Raw genomic sequence first — 16,201 nt, 5'->3', positions numbered from 1 at the left:
TCACCAGCAGGGGGGCGCGTGTAGACCCCTACCTGCAGCTGGACGCGTGTAGACCCCTACCTGCAGCTGGACGCGTGTAGACCCCTACCTGCAGCTGGACGCGTGCAGACCCCTACCTGCAGCTGGACGCGTGTAGACCCCTACCTGCAGCTGGACGCGTGCAGACCCCTACCTGCAGCTGGACGCGTGCAGACCCCTACCTGCAGCTGGACGCGTGTAGACCCCTACCTGCAGCTGGACGCGTGCAGACCCCTACCTGCAGCTGGACGCGTGTAGACCCCTACCTGCAGGGGGACGCGTGTAGACCCCTACCTGCAGCTGGACGCGTGCAGACCCCTACCTGCAGGGGGACGCGTGCAGACCCCTACCTGCAGGGGGACGCGTGTAGACCCCTACCTGCAGCTGGACGCGTGTAGACCCCTACCTGCAGGGGGACGCGTGTAGACCCCTACCTGCAGGGGGGCGCGTGCAGACCCCTACCTGCAGCTGGACGCGTGTAGACCCCTACCTACAGGGGGACGAGTGTAGACCCCTACCTGCAGGGGGGCGCGTGCAGACCCCTACCTGCAGCTGGACGCGTGTAGACCCCTACCTACAGGGGGACGAGTGTAGACCCCTACCTGCAGCTGGACGCGTGTAGACCCCTACCTGCAGGGGGACGAGTGTAGACCCCTACCTGCAGCTGGACGCGTGTAGACCCCTACCTGCAGGGGGACGAGTGCAGACCCCTACCTGCAGCTGGACGCGTGTAGACCCCTACCTGCAGCTGGACGCGTGTAGACCCCTACCTACAGGGGGACGAGTGTAGACCCCTACCTGCAGGGGGACGAGTGTAGACCCCTACCTGCAGCTGGACGCGTGTAGACCCCTACCTGCAGGGGGACGAGTGTAGACCCCTACCTGCAGCTGGACGCGTGTAGACCCCTACCTGCAGGGCGCGCGCAGACCCCTACCTGCAGGGTGTGTTTAGACCCCTACCTGCAGGGCGCGTGTAGACCCCTACCTGCAGCTGGACACGTGTAGACCCCTACCTGCAGGGTGTGTGTAGACCCCTACCTGCAGCTGGACACGTGTAGACCCCTACCTGCAGGGCGTGTTTAGACCCCTACCTGCAGGGCGTGTTTAGACCCCTACCTGCAGCTGGATGAGTGCAGACCCCTACCTGCAGGGCGTGTTTAGACCCCTACCTGCAGGGCGTGTTTAGACCCCTACCTGCAGCTGGTCTCCCTCCAAGTTCTGGATCCAGGTCTTGCCCTGGCCCTGGGGGTCTATCAGCAGCGGGTAGCGGGACGCCTTGGTCACCACGATGCCGTTCTGGACCGACAGGTCGTCTCCGGGTAAACCCTGCAGGCTCCACTCGCTCACCGTGGCCGGGTCCACCAGCAGACCAATCACGTCCAAGTCCTGCAGAGAGGGGGCGTGGCCGTAATTATGACTTAAGTTCAGTAAATCATCACAAAACATGAATAAATCAGTTTATATGTTAGCAGATATGATTCATAGGAAACACATGCATTATTTTAATAACAGGCTGAAATAATTGATCTGACCATCAGGGCATTCAATAACCTGATGGTCAGATCAATAACCTGATGGTCGGATCAATAACCTGATGGTCGGATCAATAACCTGATCAATACTCACCGGGCTGAAGGGGATGAGCTGCTGCGTCATCTCCTGCCTCAGCAGCCGCAGCAGCAGCAGCCGGTACTCCTGGTTGAAGGGGCCGGCGTAGGACAGGAAGCCGGAGCACAGCAGGGCGTCGCCCACCAGGTGGAGCGTCTGAGTCTGGAACGCAGCGCTGCTGTCGGTCCAGCGCACCTGAGGGTGACAGGGTGAGGGAGGGTGGGGTGGGGGACAGGGTGAGGGTGGGAGGGGAGAAAGAGTGAGGGTGTCAGGGTGAAAGAGTGAGGGAGGGTGTCAGGGTGAGGGAGGGTGGGGTGGGTGACAGAGTGAGGGAGGGTGACAGGGTGGGTGACAGGGTGACAGAGTGAGGGAGGGTGACAGGGTGAGGGAGGGTGAGGTGGGTGAAAGGGTAGGGTGGGTGGGGTGGGTGACAGGGTGAGGGTGGGAGGGGAGAAAGAGTGAGGGTGGGTGACAGGGTGGGTGACAGGGTGACAGAGACAGGGTGGGTGACTGGGTGAGGGTGACATGGTGACATGGTGAGGGTGACATGGTGAAGGTGACAGGGTGAGGGTGACACGGTGACAGGGCGACATGGTGAAGGTGACAGGGTGAAGGTGACATGGTGACAGGGTGACAGGGTGAGGGTGACATGGTGACATGGTGAGGGTGACATGGTGACAGGGTGAAGGTGACACGGTGACAGGGTGAGGGTGACACGGTGACAGGGACACGGTGAATGTGACATGGTGACAGGGTGAGGGTGACACGGTGACAGGGTCATGGTGAGCGTGAGGGGGACATGGTGAGGGTGACATGGTGAGGGTGACATGGTGACAGGGTGACAGGGTGAGGGTGACATGGTGACATGGTGAGGGTGACATGGTGACAGGGTGACATGGTGAGGGGGACATGGTGAGGGTGACAGGGTGAGGGTGACATGGTGACAGGGTGAGGGTGACATGGTGACATGGTGAGGGTGACATGGTGACAGGGTGACATGGTGAGGGGGACATGGTGAGGGTGACAGGGTGAGGGTGGCTGACCTTCTCCCCCCCCAGCCCCTGGATCAGGCTCTTAGACGTGGTCATCTTGTGACGGCAGCTCTGGGCGTCGTCCTCCAGCTTCTGCTTCTCCTTCATGGCGCCGTCGTACAGCGCCTGAAAGTTGTTATTATTATTGTTATTGTTTCTACTAGCAGGAGTGTGTGTGTGTGTGTGTGTGTGTGTGTGTGTGTACCTGCACGGCGTCCAGCTCCTGCTGTTTGGCGTCCAGCTGTTCTTGAGCTTTAGAGAGTTCAGTCTGAGCGACCAGCAGACGAGCTTCCTGCAGGGTGAGGTTAGCCTGCACACACACACACACACACACACACACACACACACACACACACACACACACACACACACACACACACACACACACACACACACAGTGGATGTTTGATTAACACTGTAAACTGGCAGCTTGGAGGTTTGCGTGTGTGCGTCTCCTTCCTACCTTCAGAGGCAGCACCTCCTTGTTGATGGAGAAGAAGTCCTTCATGGCTCGGGTCCAGGAGCAGAGACCCGCCACGTTGCCACAGATCCTCTTGGCTGAGTCCAGGTGGTAGTCGTCCATGTCCAGGTAGGGAGCGAGCAGCTCCACCACCTCCTCCGTGATGGAGTCCTGACACCGAGAGGACAGCTCAGGTGTGTGTGTGTGAGAGTGTGTGTGTGTGTGTGTGTGTGTGTGTGTGCATATAATATATATATATATATATATATATATATATATATATATATATATATATATATATATATATATATATATATATATATATATATATATATATATATATGGCTCCTTGATCAAAACACAAACTGTTTTTGTCACAAATTATTTCCCATAAATGTGTGACTTCATAGTCTCATAATATTCATATCTATTATATCAGAAGATCTGTTTGTTCATGTATTATTATTCTCTCTCAACCTACTGCCTGACGGGATTACCCACAATTCATAGCGTTGAGATGATAAACACGTGAAGCCTTCAGGATACATGAAGCTAAAGAGGGACCAAGAGCCTTGAACCAGAACCAGCTCTGATCCACGGCTTAGCAGGTATGTCACACACACAAACACACACACACACACACACACACACACACACACACACACACACACACACACACACACACACACACACACACACACACTAAAAGCAGGTGATGGTTGTAATGTGATAAGATGAGAAGGGAGTTTCCCTCAGACACACTGACACACACACACACACTGACACACACACACACACACTGACACACACACACACAGACACACACAGACACACACAGACAGATCGTCACTTCTTCACAACACTATTATTAAAATATCCTTGAAGGTCAGGATCAAGTCGGGATAACAATATTTATATTTATTTATTTTAAATATAAATTATAAATAGATAACTTATATATAAGGATAAGCGGCTGATAATGGATGGGATTATAAATATATTATTATTTTTCAGAATATAAATTACTAAAATTAAATAAATTTAATAAATTATTTATAAAAAGAAATATGAATTATATTTTTTTTTTAATATTTTTTTCTAAGTATAAATTATATTATTATTCTTGTATTCATTTGAGCAATGCGGCTGTAATCCTGTAATTTCCCCACTGCGGGACTAATAAAGGATTATCTTATATTAAAATATGTTTTTAACTTGAATAAGATGGAAAAGAGCTGATAAGTTCTACATTGAGAGTGTGACATGGTTTTATGTTAAATGGGATCAAACGTTGAGGTTTTGAAGCTACATGTTTGTGTGACTCAGTTTATGAAACTCTTATCATAGGACCTGATGATTAAAAAGCCCTAATGGCCTCCGTGAGCAGGACGGGTTCAGAGACGCTGTGCCCGGCCGCCCCCTGCTGGCCGCCCTGGGCAACAACACGCAGCTCACCTTGCTGAAGTGCAGCAGCATGCTGAGGAAGCTGGAGTTCTGCATCAGCTTCAGGGCCTCGGGCCACGAAGGTCGAGGACAAGGTCGCTCAGGGTCAGCGCTCACCGTGTCGATCTGAGCGGGAGGAAGAGGAGGAGGAGGAAGAGGAGGAGGAAGAAGAGTGAGCTCGACCCGACGACACGCTGAACGTTTACAAGAAGAGGCGGAGCTTGTGACCTTCCTCTGGAACAGCAGCAGCACGGCGTCCATGATCCTCATGATGAGGTGAGGGGGCTTCTGCAGCTTCCTCACCGTGGAGATGTCCGCCGGCTTGATGGTCTTAATGGTGAGAGAGAGACAGCTTGATGGTGAGAGAGAGACAGCTTGATGGTGAGAGAGAGACAGCTTGATGGTCTTAATGGTGAGAGAGAGACAGCTTTATGTCTTAATGGCGAGAGAGAGACAGCTTAATGGTGAGAGAGAGACAGCTTGATGGTCTTAATGGTGAGAGAGAGACACGGGACGCCTATTATGTGATTATTAGTTTATGATTTATAGCGTGTGTGTACCTGTAGTGTGTATATGTGCGTGTGTACCTGTAGTGTGTATATGTGCGTGTGTACCTGTAGTGTGTATATGTGCGTGTGTACCTGTAGTGTGTATATGTGCGTGTGTACCTGTAGTGTGTATATGTGCGTGTGTACCTGTAGTGTGTATATGTGCGTGTGTACCTGTAGTGTGCGTGTGTACCTGTAGTGTGTGTGTGTGTACCTGTAGTGTGTGTGTACCTGTAGTGTGTGTGTGTACCTGTAGTGTGTGTGTGTGTGTGTGTGCCTGTAGTGTGTGTGTGTACCTGTAGTGTGTGTGTGTACCTGTAGTGTGTGTGTGTACCTGTAGTGAGTGTGTGTGTGTGTGTACCTGTAGTGTGTGTGTGTGTACCTGTAGTGTGTGTGTGTGTGTGTGTACCTGTAGTGTGTGTGTGTACCTGTAGTGTGTGTGTGTACCTGTAGTGTGTGTGTGTACCTGTAGTGAGTGTGTGTGTGTGTGTACCTGTAGTGTGTGTGTGTGTACCTGTAGTGTGTGTGTACCTGTAGTGTGTGTGTGTACCTGTAGTGTGTGTGTGTGTGTGTGTGCCTGTAGTGTGTGTGTGCCTGTAGTGTGTGTGTGTGTGTGTACCTGTAGTGTGTGTGTGTGCCTGTAGTGTGTGTGTGTACCTGTAGTGTGTGTGTACCTGTAGTGTGTGTGTACCTGTAGTGTGTGTGTACCTGTAGTGTGTGTGTACCTGTAGTGTGTGTGTGTGTACCTGTAGTGTGTGTGTACCTGTAGTGTGTGTGTACCTGTAGTGTGTGTGTACCTGTAGTGCAGCCTCTGCAGCCTCCAGCGCTGGTTTCGCAGCTTCCAGTTTGAACTCTGCTGCAGTTTTATCTACTTCGATCTCGTCAACGATCAGCTGAGCTTTGTCCTTCACCTTCTGCACCTGCTGCTTCACCTGGGATGATGATGATGATGATGATTATTATTTCACAGTTACAGACCCACACTGACTCATCAGGAGTCCTATTTTTAAAATAAAGTTCTAATAAACTAATAACTGATCAACATGAGCACAGACGGCATCGAACCTTCTCCGCCGCCTGAGCCTTGGCCGTGACCTCCTGCAGGACCTCGTCTGCCCTCTGGGAGGCGACGGCGAGCTCCTGCTCCTTCAGCACCAGCTCCTCTGAGAGCTGAGACACCGAGTGCTCCGCCTCCATCAGCTTACACAGGCCTGCGGTAAACAACAACAACAACACATTCACCAGCTGAGCTTTACTTAAAAACAAGTTCAACTAAAATCATAAAAAGTTGAAAATACGAAGTTGATTAGAATTGATTTCATCAATAAATATATTTACTTTAAATGATAAATATAAATATACTTTAAAATATCTGTGTGTGTACCTGTAGTGTGTCTCTGTGTGTACCTGTAGTGTATGTGTGTGTACCTGTGTGTGTACCTCTAGTGTGTACCTGTAGTGTGTGTCTCTGTGTGTGTACCTGTAGTGTGTGTCTGTGTACCTGTAGTGTATGTGTGTGTACCTGTAGTGTGTCTCTGTGTACCTGTAGTGTATGTGTGTGTACCTGTAGTGTGTCTCTGTGTGTGTACCTGTAGTGTGTCTCTGTGTACCTGTAGTGTATGTGTGTGTACCTGTAGTGTGTCTCTGTGTGTGTACCTGTAGTGTGTCTCTGTGTACCTGTAGTGTGTCTCTGTGTACCTGTAGTGTGTGTCTCTATGTGTGTACCTGTGTATGTGTGTGTACCTGTAGTGTGTGTCTCTATGTGTGTACCTGTGTGTGTACCTCTAGTGTGTACCTGTAGTGTGTCTCTATGTGTGTACCTGTAGTGTGTGTCTCTGTGTGTGTACCTCTAGTGTGTACCTGTAGTGTGTACCTGTAGTGTGTGTCTCTGTCTGTGTACCTGTAGTGTATGTGTGTGTACCTGTAGTGTGTCTCTGTGTACCTGTAGTGTATGTGTGTGTACCTGTAGTGTGTCTCTGTGTGTGTACCTGTAGTGTGTCTCTGTGTACCTGTAGTGTATGTGTGTGTACCTGTAGTGTGTCTCTGTGTACCTGTAGTGTATGTGTGTGTACCTGTAGTGTGTCTCTGTGTGTGTACCTGTAGTGTGTCTCTGTGTACCTGTAGTGTATGTGTGTGTACCTGTAGTGTGTCTCTATGTGTGTACCTGTGTGTGTACCTCTAGTGTGTACCTGTAGTGTGTCTCTATGTGTGTACCTGTGTGTGTACCTCTAGTGTGTACCTGTAGTGTGTCTCTATGTGTGTACCTGTAGTGTGTCTCTATGTGTGTACCTGTAGTGTATGTCTCTATGTGTGTACCTGTGTGTGTACCTCTAGTGTGTACCTGTAGTGTGTCTCTATGTGTGTACCTGTGTGTGTACCTCTAGTGTGTACCTGTAGTGTGTCTCTATGTGTGTACCTGTAGTGTATGTGTGTGTACCTGTAGTGTGTGTCTCTGTGTGTGTACCTCTAGTGTGTACCTGTAGTGTGTACCTGTAGTGTGTGTACCTGTAGTGTGTCACTGTGTACCTGTAGTGTATGTGTGTGTACCTGTAGTGTATGTGTGTGTACCTGTAGTGTGTGTCTCTATGTGTGTGTACCTCTAGTGTGTACCTGTAGTGTGTGTCTCTGTGTACCTGTAGTGTATGTGTGTGTACCTGTAGTGTGTGTCTCTATGTGTGTGTACCTCTAGTGTGTACCTGTAGTGTGTCTCTGTGTACCTGTAGTGTATGTGTGTGTACCTGTAGTGTGTCTCTGTGTACCTGTAGTGTATGTGTGTGTACCTGTAGTGTGTCTCTGTGTACCTGTAGTGTATGTGTGTGTACCTGTAGTGTGTGTCTCTATGTGTGTACCTGTGTGTGTACCTCTAGTGTGTACCTCTAGTGTGTTTCTCTGTGTGTGTACCTGTAGTGTGTGTCAACAACAACACATTCACCAGCTGATCTTTATACAAAAAAAAGTAATAAAACAAAAGATAAAAAGTTGAAAATCAGAAATGGAAAATAAAATATGTCACCAATAAAAACGTTTTCTACACGCCTCATTTAAAATCTCTTATCTTTAAGACTCACGTCACACATGTTCTAGTTCTCTACTTCCAGTCACGATGGTTCTGTTTCCAGAGAGGAGCAGGACTTTTATTTTGAAAAAGGAGGCTCACCCGTCTTCATGCGCTCGGCCAGCGAGCCGACGCGCTGCATCCTGCCGGCGTGGACGACCTTGTAGCTGTCGATGAAGGACAGGAAGGACCGCGGCGTCACGGACGTCTGGCGGCGGAAGCGCTCGAAGTACTCGGCACACCTCTCCGCCACCAGGTCCTGCGGAGGTCAGGGGTCATGTGATCCGTCGGCTGGGTGATGATGATGATGATGATGGACGCACACGTACCTGGAAGGTTCCCATGGTAACCACCACGCTCTGCCTCACCTCCTCCGAGCAGCGGAGGTCCTGGTGCCGAGACAGGAAGTGATGCGACACGGCCACCAGGGCGTCCCGAGGCCAGCGCTGGAACCAGTCCACGGTGCAGCCCGAGATCAGGCCCGGGAACTGGTGAGGTCAAAGGTCACTGGGTTAACCTTCACCTGACCTCCGCGAGGAGGAGGACGAACTCGCGGGCCTCACGACTCACCTTCAGGGCTCGAGTCCGGAACCGCCCCCCAACGGGCGAGAAGCAGAGGACGACGTGCAGGTGGCTCCGCACCCGGGACAGGAAGTACTCGCACAGGTTTTCAGAGGTCGGAGGTCGGCGAGGGTGCTGCCGCTTCATGACGGGGATCAGATCCTGAGCGATGTCGTCCAGCTCGTCTCGAGCAAACAGGTTCGAGACCTCGCCGCTCGCCAGCACGTTGTTCATGTATTCTGGAGAGGACAGAACCTGTGACCACCTGGTCCTAGAGGACAGAACCTGTGACCACCTGGTCTTAGAGGACAGAACCTGTGACCACCTGGTCCTAGAGGACATAACCTGTGACCACCTGGTCTTAGAGGACATAACCTGTGACCACCTGGTCTTTAGAGGACAGAACCTGTGACCACCTGGTCTTAGAGGACAGAACCTGTGACCACCTGGTCTTTAGAGGACAGAACCTGTGACCACCTGGTCTTAGAGGACAGAACATGTGACCACCTGGTCTTTAGAGGACAGAACCTGTGACCACCTGGTCCTACAGGACAGAACCTGTGACCACCTGGTCTTAGAGGACAGAACCTGTGACCACCTGGTCTTTAGAGGACAGAACCTGTGACCACCTGGTCTTAGAGGACAGAACCTGTGACCACCTGGTCTTTAGAGGACAGAACCTGTGACCACCTGGTCTTAGAGGACAGAACCTGTGACCACCTGGTCTTAGAGGACAGAACCTGTGACCACCTGGTCCTAGAGGACAGAACCTGTGACCACCTGGTCTTAGAGGACAGAACCTGTGACCACCTGGTCCTAGAGGACAGAACCTGTGACCACCTGGTCCTAGAGGACAGAACCTGTGACCACCTGGTCCTAGAGGACAGACAGCGCCCCCTTCAGGCCTGCAGGTCGTCGTACCCAGGAAGGCCTCGTCTTTGATGTCGTTGTCAGTGAAGACGAAGGTGACTCCTCTTCCCTGCTGACCCGCCACCCGATACAGAGTCTTCAGATCCTCCAGCAGGTTACTGCAGCTGTACGACCTGCAGCGCACACACATAGTGTGTGTGAGTGTGTGTGTGCGTGTGAGTGTGTGTGTGTGTGTGTGTGAGTCTCTCACCTGGTCAGTGTGATCTGGAAGGTTTGGTATCCTGCGATGAAGGACGCCAGCCTCGTCAGGCTCCGCCTCCCCGACCCCCCGACCCCGACCAGGAGGGCGTTCCCCTGCGGCGTCCGGAGGATCCTTGAGATCCGCATCAGGTGGGCCATCGCGTCCTGCCATTGGACCAGAGACAGAGGGCCGTGAACCAATAGAGACGCAGAGAGGCGGGCGGGTCGCGATGCAGGAGGACTGCTCACCTCGAAGAAGACCAGGTCCATGGCTCCGCCCCTCGCCGCCTCGTTGTACTGCAGCTGGAAACCAGACAGCCGCTCCGCCAGGGCGTCCAGCGACGGGATTGGCTCGTACACCTGTCAATCATGTCAGAGACAGCACTGAACTCACTGCACCAATCAAGGCATTGGGAGGAAGACTGAATGAGACGCTCAGGACCTTCGGAGCTTCCGGCTCGCCCTCGTCCGCCTCGTCTCCCGTCGCCTCCGGAGCTTCACGCAGGAAGTCCACGAAGAAGCCGGCGCCCCACTGAGCATGCTCAGTCAGCGCTCTCCCATGATCCTCCACTGCGATCTGAGAGAGGAGAAACTGCTCCCGTTAATCTGCTTTTCTCTGGATATCAAACTATTATTTGACTTTAATGTGAACTTAATTAGTTTGAACTGTTCACCTGTTGTGTCGGCCCTTAAATGAAATCAATGACCTCACCATCACCTCTACATGACCTCAACATGACCTCTACATCACCTCAACATCACCTCAACATGACCTCTACATCACCTCAACATCACCTCAACATGACCTCTACATCACCTCAACATGACCTCTACATCACCTCAACATGACCTCTACATCACCTAATCATGACCTCAACATGACCTCTACATGACCTCAACATCACCTCACCATCACCTCTACATGACCTCTACATGATCTCACCATCACCTCTACATGACCTCAACATGACCTCTACATCACCTCATCATCACCTCATCATGACCACAACATCACCTCAACATCACCTCTACATGACCTCACCATGACCTCACCATGACCTCACCATGACCTCTACATCACCTCACCATCACCTCTACATCACCTCTACATCACCTCACCATCACCTCACCATGACCTCACCGTCTCCATGATGCCGCTGAAGGTTCGTTTGTCGCTGGCGTCCACGAACCGGTCGGCGACGACTCGGCAACATTCGTGATGGAAGAGAGCGGCGAGGAGCTCAGAGCTGAGACACACCTCCGACCGCACCGTCAGGATGCCCTGACACACACACACACACACACACACACACACACACACACACACACACACACACACACACACACACACACAATCCATAACACAGAGGACTCGTCAATAAAACTGAATAAAACTCTAAAACAAATGAATAAAACAGTAAAGTTCTGTACCTGCCAGATCCGGCTGAGGTCCCTGAGGTTGAAGATGTAGTGGAACTTGGCCGGAGACGGTAACATCTGTCAAACAAACCAAAGTCAAACACTAAACTAAACTACGGAGGCCACTGAGGGTCAAACTGTGTGGAAAAAGATCAGCGGTTGCAAACCGTTAAAGATAAAGAGGCGTGGTATGAGAACGTCTCACCTTGGCCTTCACCGCCTGCCACACCCGTCTGGCGGTGGGCACGAGGGCGGCGGCGAGCTCGCAGACCGCGGCGGCGAAGCCTCTCTCCGGGCAGAAGTAGCCCCGAGCCACAGTGCCGAAGATCTTGTCGATGGACGAGTTGGAGGGCAGCGTGCAGTTGAAGATGGAGAACTGTCTCTTCAGGCGCTGAGGGACGTCGTTCCGGCCGCCGCCCGGGTGGATCATGGCCGCCACCAGCTGGCAGATACCCATGAAACCAATACCCAATTAAACAGAGGCTTAAAGACTTCTATACAACCAGAGGAGTCGCCCCCTGGTGGTCAGGAGAGAGAATGCAGCTTTAACACATGAAGCATAGACTTCTATACAACCAGAGGAGTCACCCCCTGGTGGCCAGGAGAGAGAATGCAGCTTTAACACATGAAGCATAGACTTCTATACAACCAGAGGAGTCGCCCCCTGGTGGTCAGGAGAGAGAAAGCAGCACAACACAAAGCTTTGGAGAACAGGAGTTGTCTCCATGTTGTTACCTGAACGTCCACCACAGTGATGAACTCTCCTGGACGATCCAAACTGTAGAAACCTCTCTGCTCCATCAGCTGACGCACAATCTCATTGGTTATCTGAGGAAGGCGAAGAAATCAACAATCTGATTTTCTGTTAATGTGAAGACATCACTTTTTTTTTAAATAAATATGAATCATTATTATTATTTGGTTATCTAGAATTGTATTGGCAAAAAGTATCAATAATTTAATTATATTTGGTTGTATATTTGTAGTAAACAGAATGATGTTCAATATATATTTTTTTGAATAAAAGAGGCGTCAAACAAAAAGAGCAAGGACACGGACACCAATCAGGGCGAGCGTGGAGCCGACCTGGTCGCCCCATTCGTTGATGACGGGCATGTTGATGTCGTCGATGAAGACGGTCATGCTGCGCCCCGCCGGCGGCCCGTAGGTGGCGCCCATCCGTTTATCGATGTAGCTCTCCACGGTTCTCTGGAACATGCCGGGCAGCGTGGCCGACGAGAAGTTCACCGTCTTACTGAGGTGGAGCTCCGGGTCGAGCTTACCAGTGTAGCCCTGCAGGGGGAGCCACAGAGCGTTAGCATCCGTTAGCTCAGGACCAGGCCCAACTCATGCTCACGTTTCTGTAACGGCCTCGAGATGCAGTACGGACTGTGCTGTCGCCCTTTAGCGGCTAAAACGACACCAGGAGTTGGTGGTGGAGAACAAAAACAGAGATAAAAGAGAAGGAGTATTGGACGGCTGAGAGTAGGCGGAGCTAAGCAGGACTCCATCTTTGTGGCATCGCTTCCACCATCACTGTGTGCATCTTTGGTTTGGCCAATTACAGACGAACACAGGTGATGAAGCGCCGGCTACTTTGACTGCTACTGAAATAAGTAGCTGCTGAAGTGCTGCTGGTTCCTCCGTTTACTGGTGAGGCTTTTGTTGAGTTTGAGACGACCAGAGTGCTCAGAATCTACTGGAGTCACTTGTAGAAACACTTTGCGTCTCCTCAGCGTCTCACTTTAATCATGACGGTCTTGGCGGTGCCCTGCTCTCCGATCAGCAGCACGGCCTTCTTCTGCTTCACGACGGTCTGCAACAGGAAGTCCGTCCTCACGTTGTCCACGTTGGGAACCAGGATGGACGAGTAGTCCGGGACGTGGTCTTTGGGGTAGACGTACTCTGGGACCTGCATCGTAATAATAATAAAGACATAAAGATATAAGTAGCTCTGCCCCTTGAGGAGACATTTGGTGGAACAGCAGAGATCTCTAAAGGTCCACAGACCTTGTTGGACCAGTGCTCCCAGTGGCCCTGCTCGTTGACCATGAACTCAAAGATGGTCTGGTCGTCCTGAGTCTGCGGCAGGTCCAGAGACGAGCCGTGGCACTGCAAACAAAGACGAGGACTTAGCGCCCCCTGGAGGACACAATAGAGGGACAGTGCGTCGCATTTGGTGACATCTAGTGGTGAGGTTGCAGACTGCAACACACTGAATGTCCCTCCTCTCACTCATTTGACTTTTAATCTCTTTTCAATGTGTTTTCAATGACTGGAAAATATATTTCTTGAGTCGACGATTGTTTTTTGATGCTAAGTGACTTCAGCACATCTCTGGTGAACGAGATTTAAAGTGAGATTTAAGGTTTAATGCAATTTTTTGCGGAGAAACTGTCGATTAAGTCAACAAATCAATTAGTTGACAATTAGTCGTACGAATGTTAGTCCCCTGATAATGTCTTTGGTCCTGTACTTTTATGCAACCCTGGACAGAGACACCTCGTCCTCACCTCGAGGAGCAAGGAGGACTCACCTCGAGGAGCAAGGAGGACTCACCTCGAGGAGCCAGGAGGACTCACCTCGAGGAGCCAGGAGGACTCACCTCGAGGAGCAAGGAGGACTCACCTCGAGGAGCCAGGAGGACTCACCTCGAGGAGCCAGGAGGACTCACCTCGAGGAGCCAGGAGGACTCACCTCGAGGAGCCAGGAGGACTCACCTTGAGGAAGGCCTCCATCTTTGCCCTGTCGTCCAGCTCCAGCACGGCTCCCAGAGACCACATCACGGCGAACACAAACAGTCGGCCCACCACAGCGCTGCAGCTCGGTTTCTCATCCGCCGCCGGGAGCAAACCCTGAATGCACAAGTGTGAAGGAAATCTACGTCACCCCAAAAAAAATACAAAATACCTCTGACCATGGAACCATAGAATATAATTAATATATTATATTAATAAAGTGGTCTGCTGAGCGGTGTGGTCACAAGGGGGCGCTGTAGGCTCCACTTAAACATAAACATCATCTGACATGTGGAGGAACATGGAGAGTCTTCAGGAGTCCGGGTCATAGTTCTTAACGTCAGCTTGTGTTGGACAGAAAGACTTTATAAACAAACATCCAGCTGGTCGGTCATGTGACCTCAATGTTCTCTAGAACTCATTCAGAGCATCAACTCCTGTTAGATAGAAACCCCTCAAGAGAACGTAGAACGCTACCTGGTCCCTCACTGAGTCCTACCTGCAGCAGGTCAATCGTCTGTCTGATGTACATGCACTCCAACACCTGCATCTTAGGGGTCAACGCCGTGGAGACAAAGTCCAACAGGTCCTGCAGGAGGAACAGAAGACTACGTCAGAGCTGAAGGTCTCTGCAGGTTTCAGAGACCCAGATGAGGAGTCCTCCTCCTGGTCCTCGCCTGGTAGCAGCAGCTGAAGCAGTCCTGCAGGACGAGGGCCTGCTGCTCGGGGAGCTCCTGGACCCAGGCCTGCAGGACGGGGCTCCAGCCGAGGACCGAGGAGCTCATGAACACCATCCCGTTCCTGGACACCGTGGCCGGGGACGCGTTGTCGATGTTGTGGGGCTCAAAGACGATCTGTTGGGACACACAGGGACACAGCAGTCATCTTCTAGACTAGAGGAGTCGGTCTGAGTTTCTACGTCTTGTTTGGACCAGACAGACAGACGTTGTGATGTCACCTTGCAGCAGGGCGACATGGGGATTCGGTCTCCGTTCGCCAGCGTCAGAGTTTTGTTGTCGTCCAGAACTGAGTTCAGGTTCTCGATCCAGATGGCGTCAACCGGCCCGTCCAGCACGATCCAGATGTTTTCCCCCTGAAGCACACGCACACACTCCTCAGTTCACACCACAGATAGCCATCGCCATTTTTTGCAACCAGTGAACAGGAAGTAACCATATTAGGACTGAAGAGGAGTGACGTAGAGACACTGTATACGTCCATGGTGTCGACCTGTCAATCACCCTTTAGTCCCGCCCTAAAGCATCCTCTGCTTTATGGTCTGTTTGACTCTAAATGACCATAATGTACATGCTGTATTAAAGAAGACTTGAAACTAGAGCTTGAGACCATAGACTGGGCTTGAACCGCCGCTCTCACCTTCTTGGCCTTCAGCGTCTTCCTCCACAAGGTGGAGAAGATGCCGTCCGTCCAGTCGTTGGTGGTGACGTCCAGCGTGCCGAACATCTGCGAGGCCGTGATGGCTTTGGGGTTCATCCTCATCTCGCGGTGGGGCGAGCCGCACTCCGACATGGCCTTCATCAGGGTGTGGATGCAGGCCGTCTTCCCGGCCCCGCTGGGACCCAACGCCATCATCCCTGCACCGGAGAGTCACGGACGTTTAATGATCGGTGAGTTTAATGGACGCTACGTCTTCAGCTCTTCATGCTGTGAGAATAGATGAATCCTCTGACTCGCATGACGAGAACGCACCGTGTCGGACTGTCTGAGTCTCGTAGAGCTGAACCAGTTTGAGGATCCAGGGCGGGTGAGGGATCAGACCGGCCAGCCGAGCCTGACCGGAGATGGACGACTCCAAGTCTGGATACCCGGCTTTATCCAGAACTACAGAGGAGGAGGATTAAAAAAGTCTTGGAATCACATTTAGAAAATGACTGAATGGTCATAAAGTAAATAGAGTCGTGGCTTCAATGTGAATAAAGAGAAAACATCACTTCCTGCAGGAAGAAACGTACCGATACCAGGAAACAGATCATTGATCAGACTCATGAACAGAGGCTCGTCCTCGTCGACCTGCAGAAACACAGACACACACTGGTTATTACCTGGTTACCTGGGCCTCAAGGAACATCCTGGTACTTTAAAGCAGCAACAGACCCCATTGTTATATTTACTGCATAAGAAGTTAAAGCGCCAAACGAGTGTACACTGCCACTTTAAAAACTAAACACGCTCCACAGAGGTTGCCGTGT

The 16,201-nt window shown here is 51.5% G+C and overlaps 1 protein-coding gene across 1 annotated transcript in view; it reads right to left on the bottom strand.

Annotated features, from left to right (window-relative positions):
* Positions 1 to 16,201, bottom strand: part of dnah5l (dynein, axonemal, heavy chain 5 like) — a gene marked incomplete at both ends in the record, with an annotated part of 59,281 nt that overhangs the window by 12,169 nt on the left and 30,911 nt on the right. Inside the window, 30 exons of the mRNA XM_079234145.1 lie at positions 1,213 to 1,404; positions 1,645 to 1,821; positions 2,670 to 2,783; positions 2,863 to 2,967; positions 3,121 to 3,288; positions 4,573 to 4,686; positions 4,789 to 4,890; positions 5,906 to 6,040; positions 6,174 to 6,319; positions 8,266 to 8,422; positions 8,493 to 8,651; positions 8,734 to 8,963; positions 9,646 to 9,767; positions 9,845 to 9,999; positions 10,084 to 10,194; positions 10,277 to 10,411; positions 10,976 to 11,116; positions 11,266 to 11,331; positions 11,459 to 11,695; positions 11,989 to 12,081; positions 12,340 to 12,546; positions 12,998 to 13,165; positions 13,264 to 13,365; positions 13,974 to 14,108; positions 14,491 to 14,580; positions 14,669 to 14,845; positions 14,950 to 15,084; positions 15,369 to 15,586; positions 15,702 to 15,833; positions 15,965 to 16,022. Of these exons, the coding sequence (XP_079090271.1) occupies positions 1,213 to 1,404; positions 1,645 to 1,821; positions 2,670 to 2,783; positions 2,863 to 2,967; positions 3,121 to 3,288; positions 4,573 to 4,686; positions 4,789 to 4,890; positions 5,906 to 6,040; positions 6,174 to 6,319; positions 8,266 to 8,422; positions 8,493 to 8,651; positions 8,734 to 8,963; positions 9,646 to 9,767; positions 9,845 to 9,999; positions 10,084 to 10,194; positions 10,277 to 10,411; positions 10,976 to 11,116; positions 11,266 to 11,331; positions 11,459 to 11,695; positions 11,989 to 12,081; positions 12,340 to 12,546; positions 12,998 to 13,165; positions 13,264 to 13,365; positions 13,974 to 14,108; positions 14,491 to 14,580; positions 14,669 to 14,845; positions 14,950 to 15,084; positions 15,369 to 15,586; positions 15,702 to 15,833; positions 15,965 to 16,022 (4,281 nt within the window). The remainder of the gene's footprint in view (positions 1 to 1,212; positions 1,405 to 1,644; positions 1,822 to 2,669; positions 2,784 to 2,862; positions 2,968 to 3,120; positions 3,289 to 4,572; positions 4,687 to 4,788; positions 4,891 to 5,905; positions 6,041 to 6,173; positions 6,320 to 8,265; positions 8,423 to 8,492; positions 8,652 to 8,733; positions 8,964 to 9,645; positions 9,768 to 9,844; positions 10,000 to 10,083; positions 10,195 to 10,276; positions 10,412 to 10,975; positions 11,117 to 11,265; positions 11,332 to 11,458; positions 11,696 to 11,988; positions 12,082 to 12,339; positions 12,547 to 12,997; positions 13,166 to 13,263; positions 13,366 to 13,973; positions 14,109 to 14,490; positions 14,581 to 14,668; positions 14,846 to 14,949; positions 15,085 to 15,368; positions 15,587 to 15,701; positions 15,834 to 15,964; positions 16,023 to 16,201) is intronic.

The sequence above is a fragment of the Taurulus bubalis genome (genome assembly GCF_910589615.1).
Source record: "Taurulus bubalis genome assembly, chromosome: 18".
NCBI lineage: Eukaryota > Metazoa > Chordata > Actinopteri > Perciformes > Cottidae > Taurulus > Taurulus bubalis.
The sequence above is the reverse complement of the archived record's forward strand: the minus strand, read 5'-3'. Positions and strand labels throughout refer to the sequence as shown.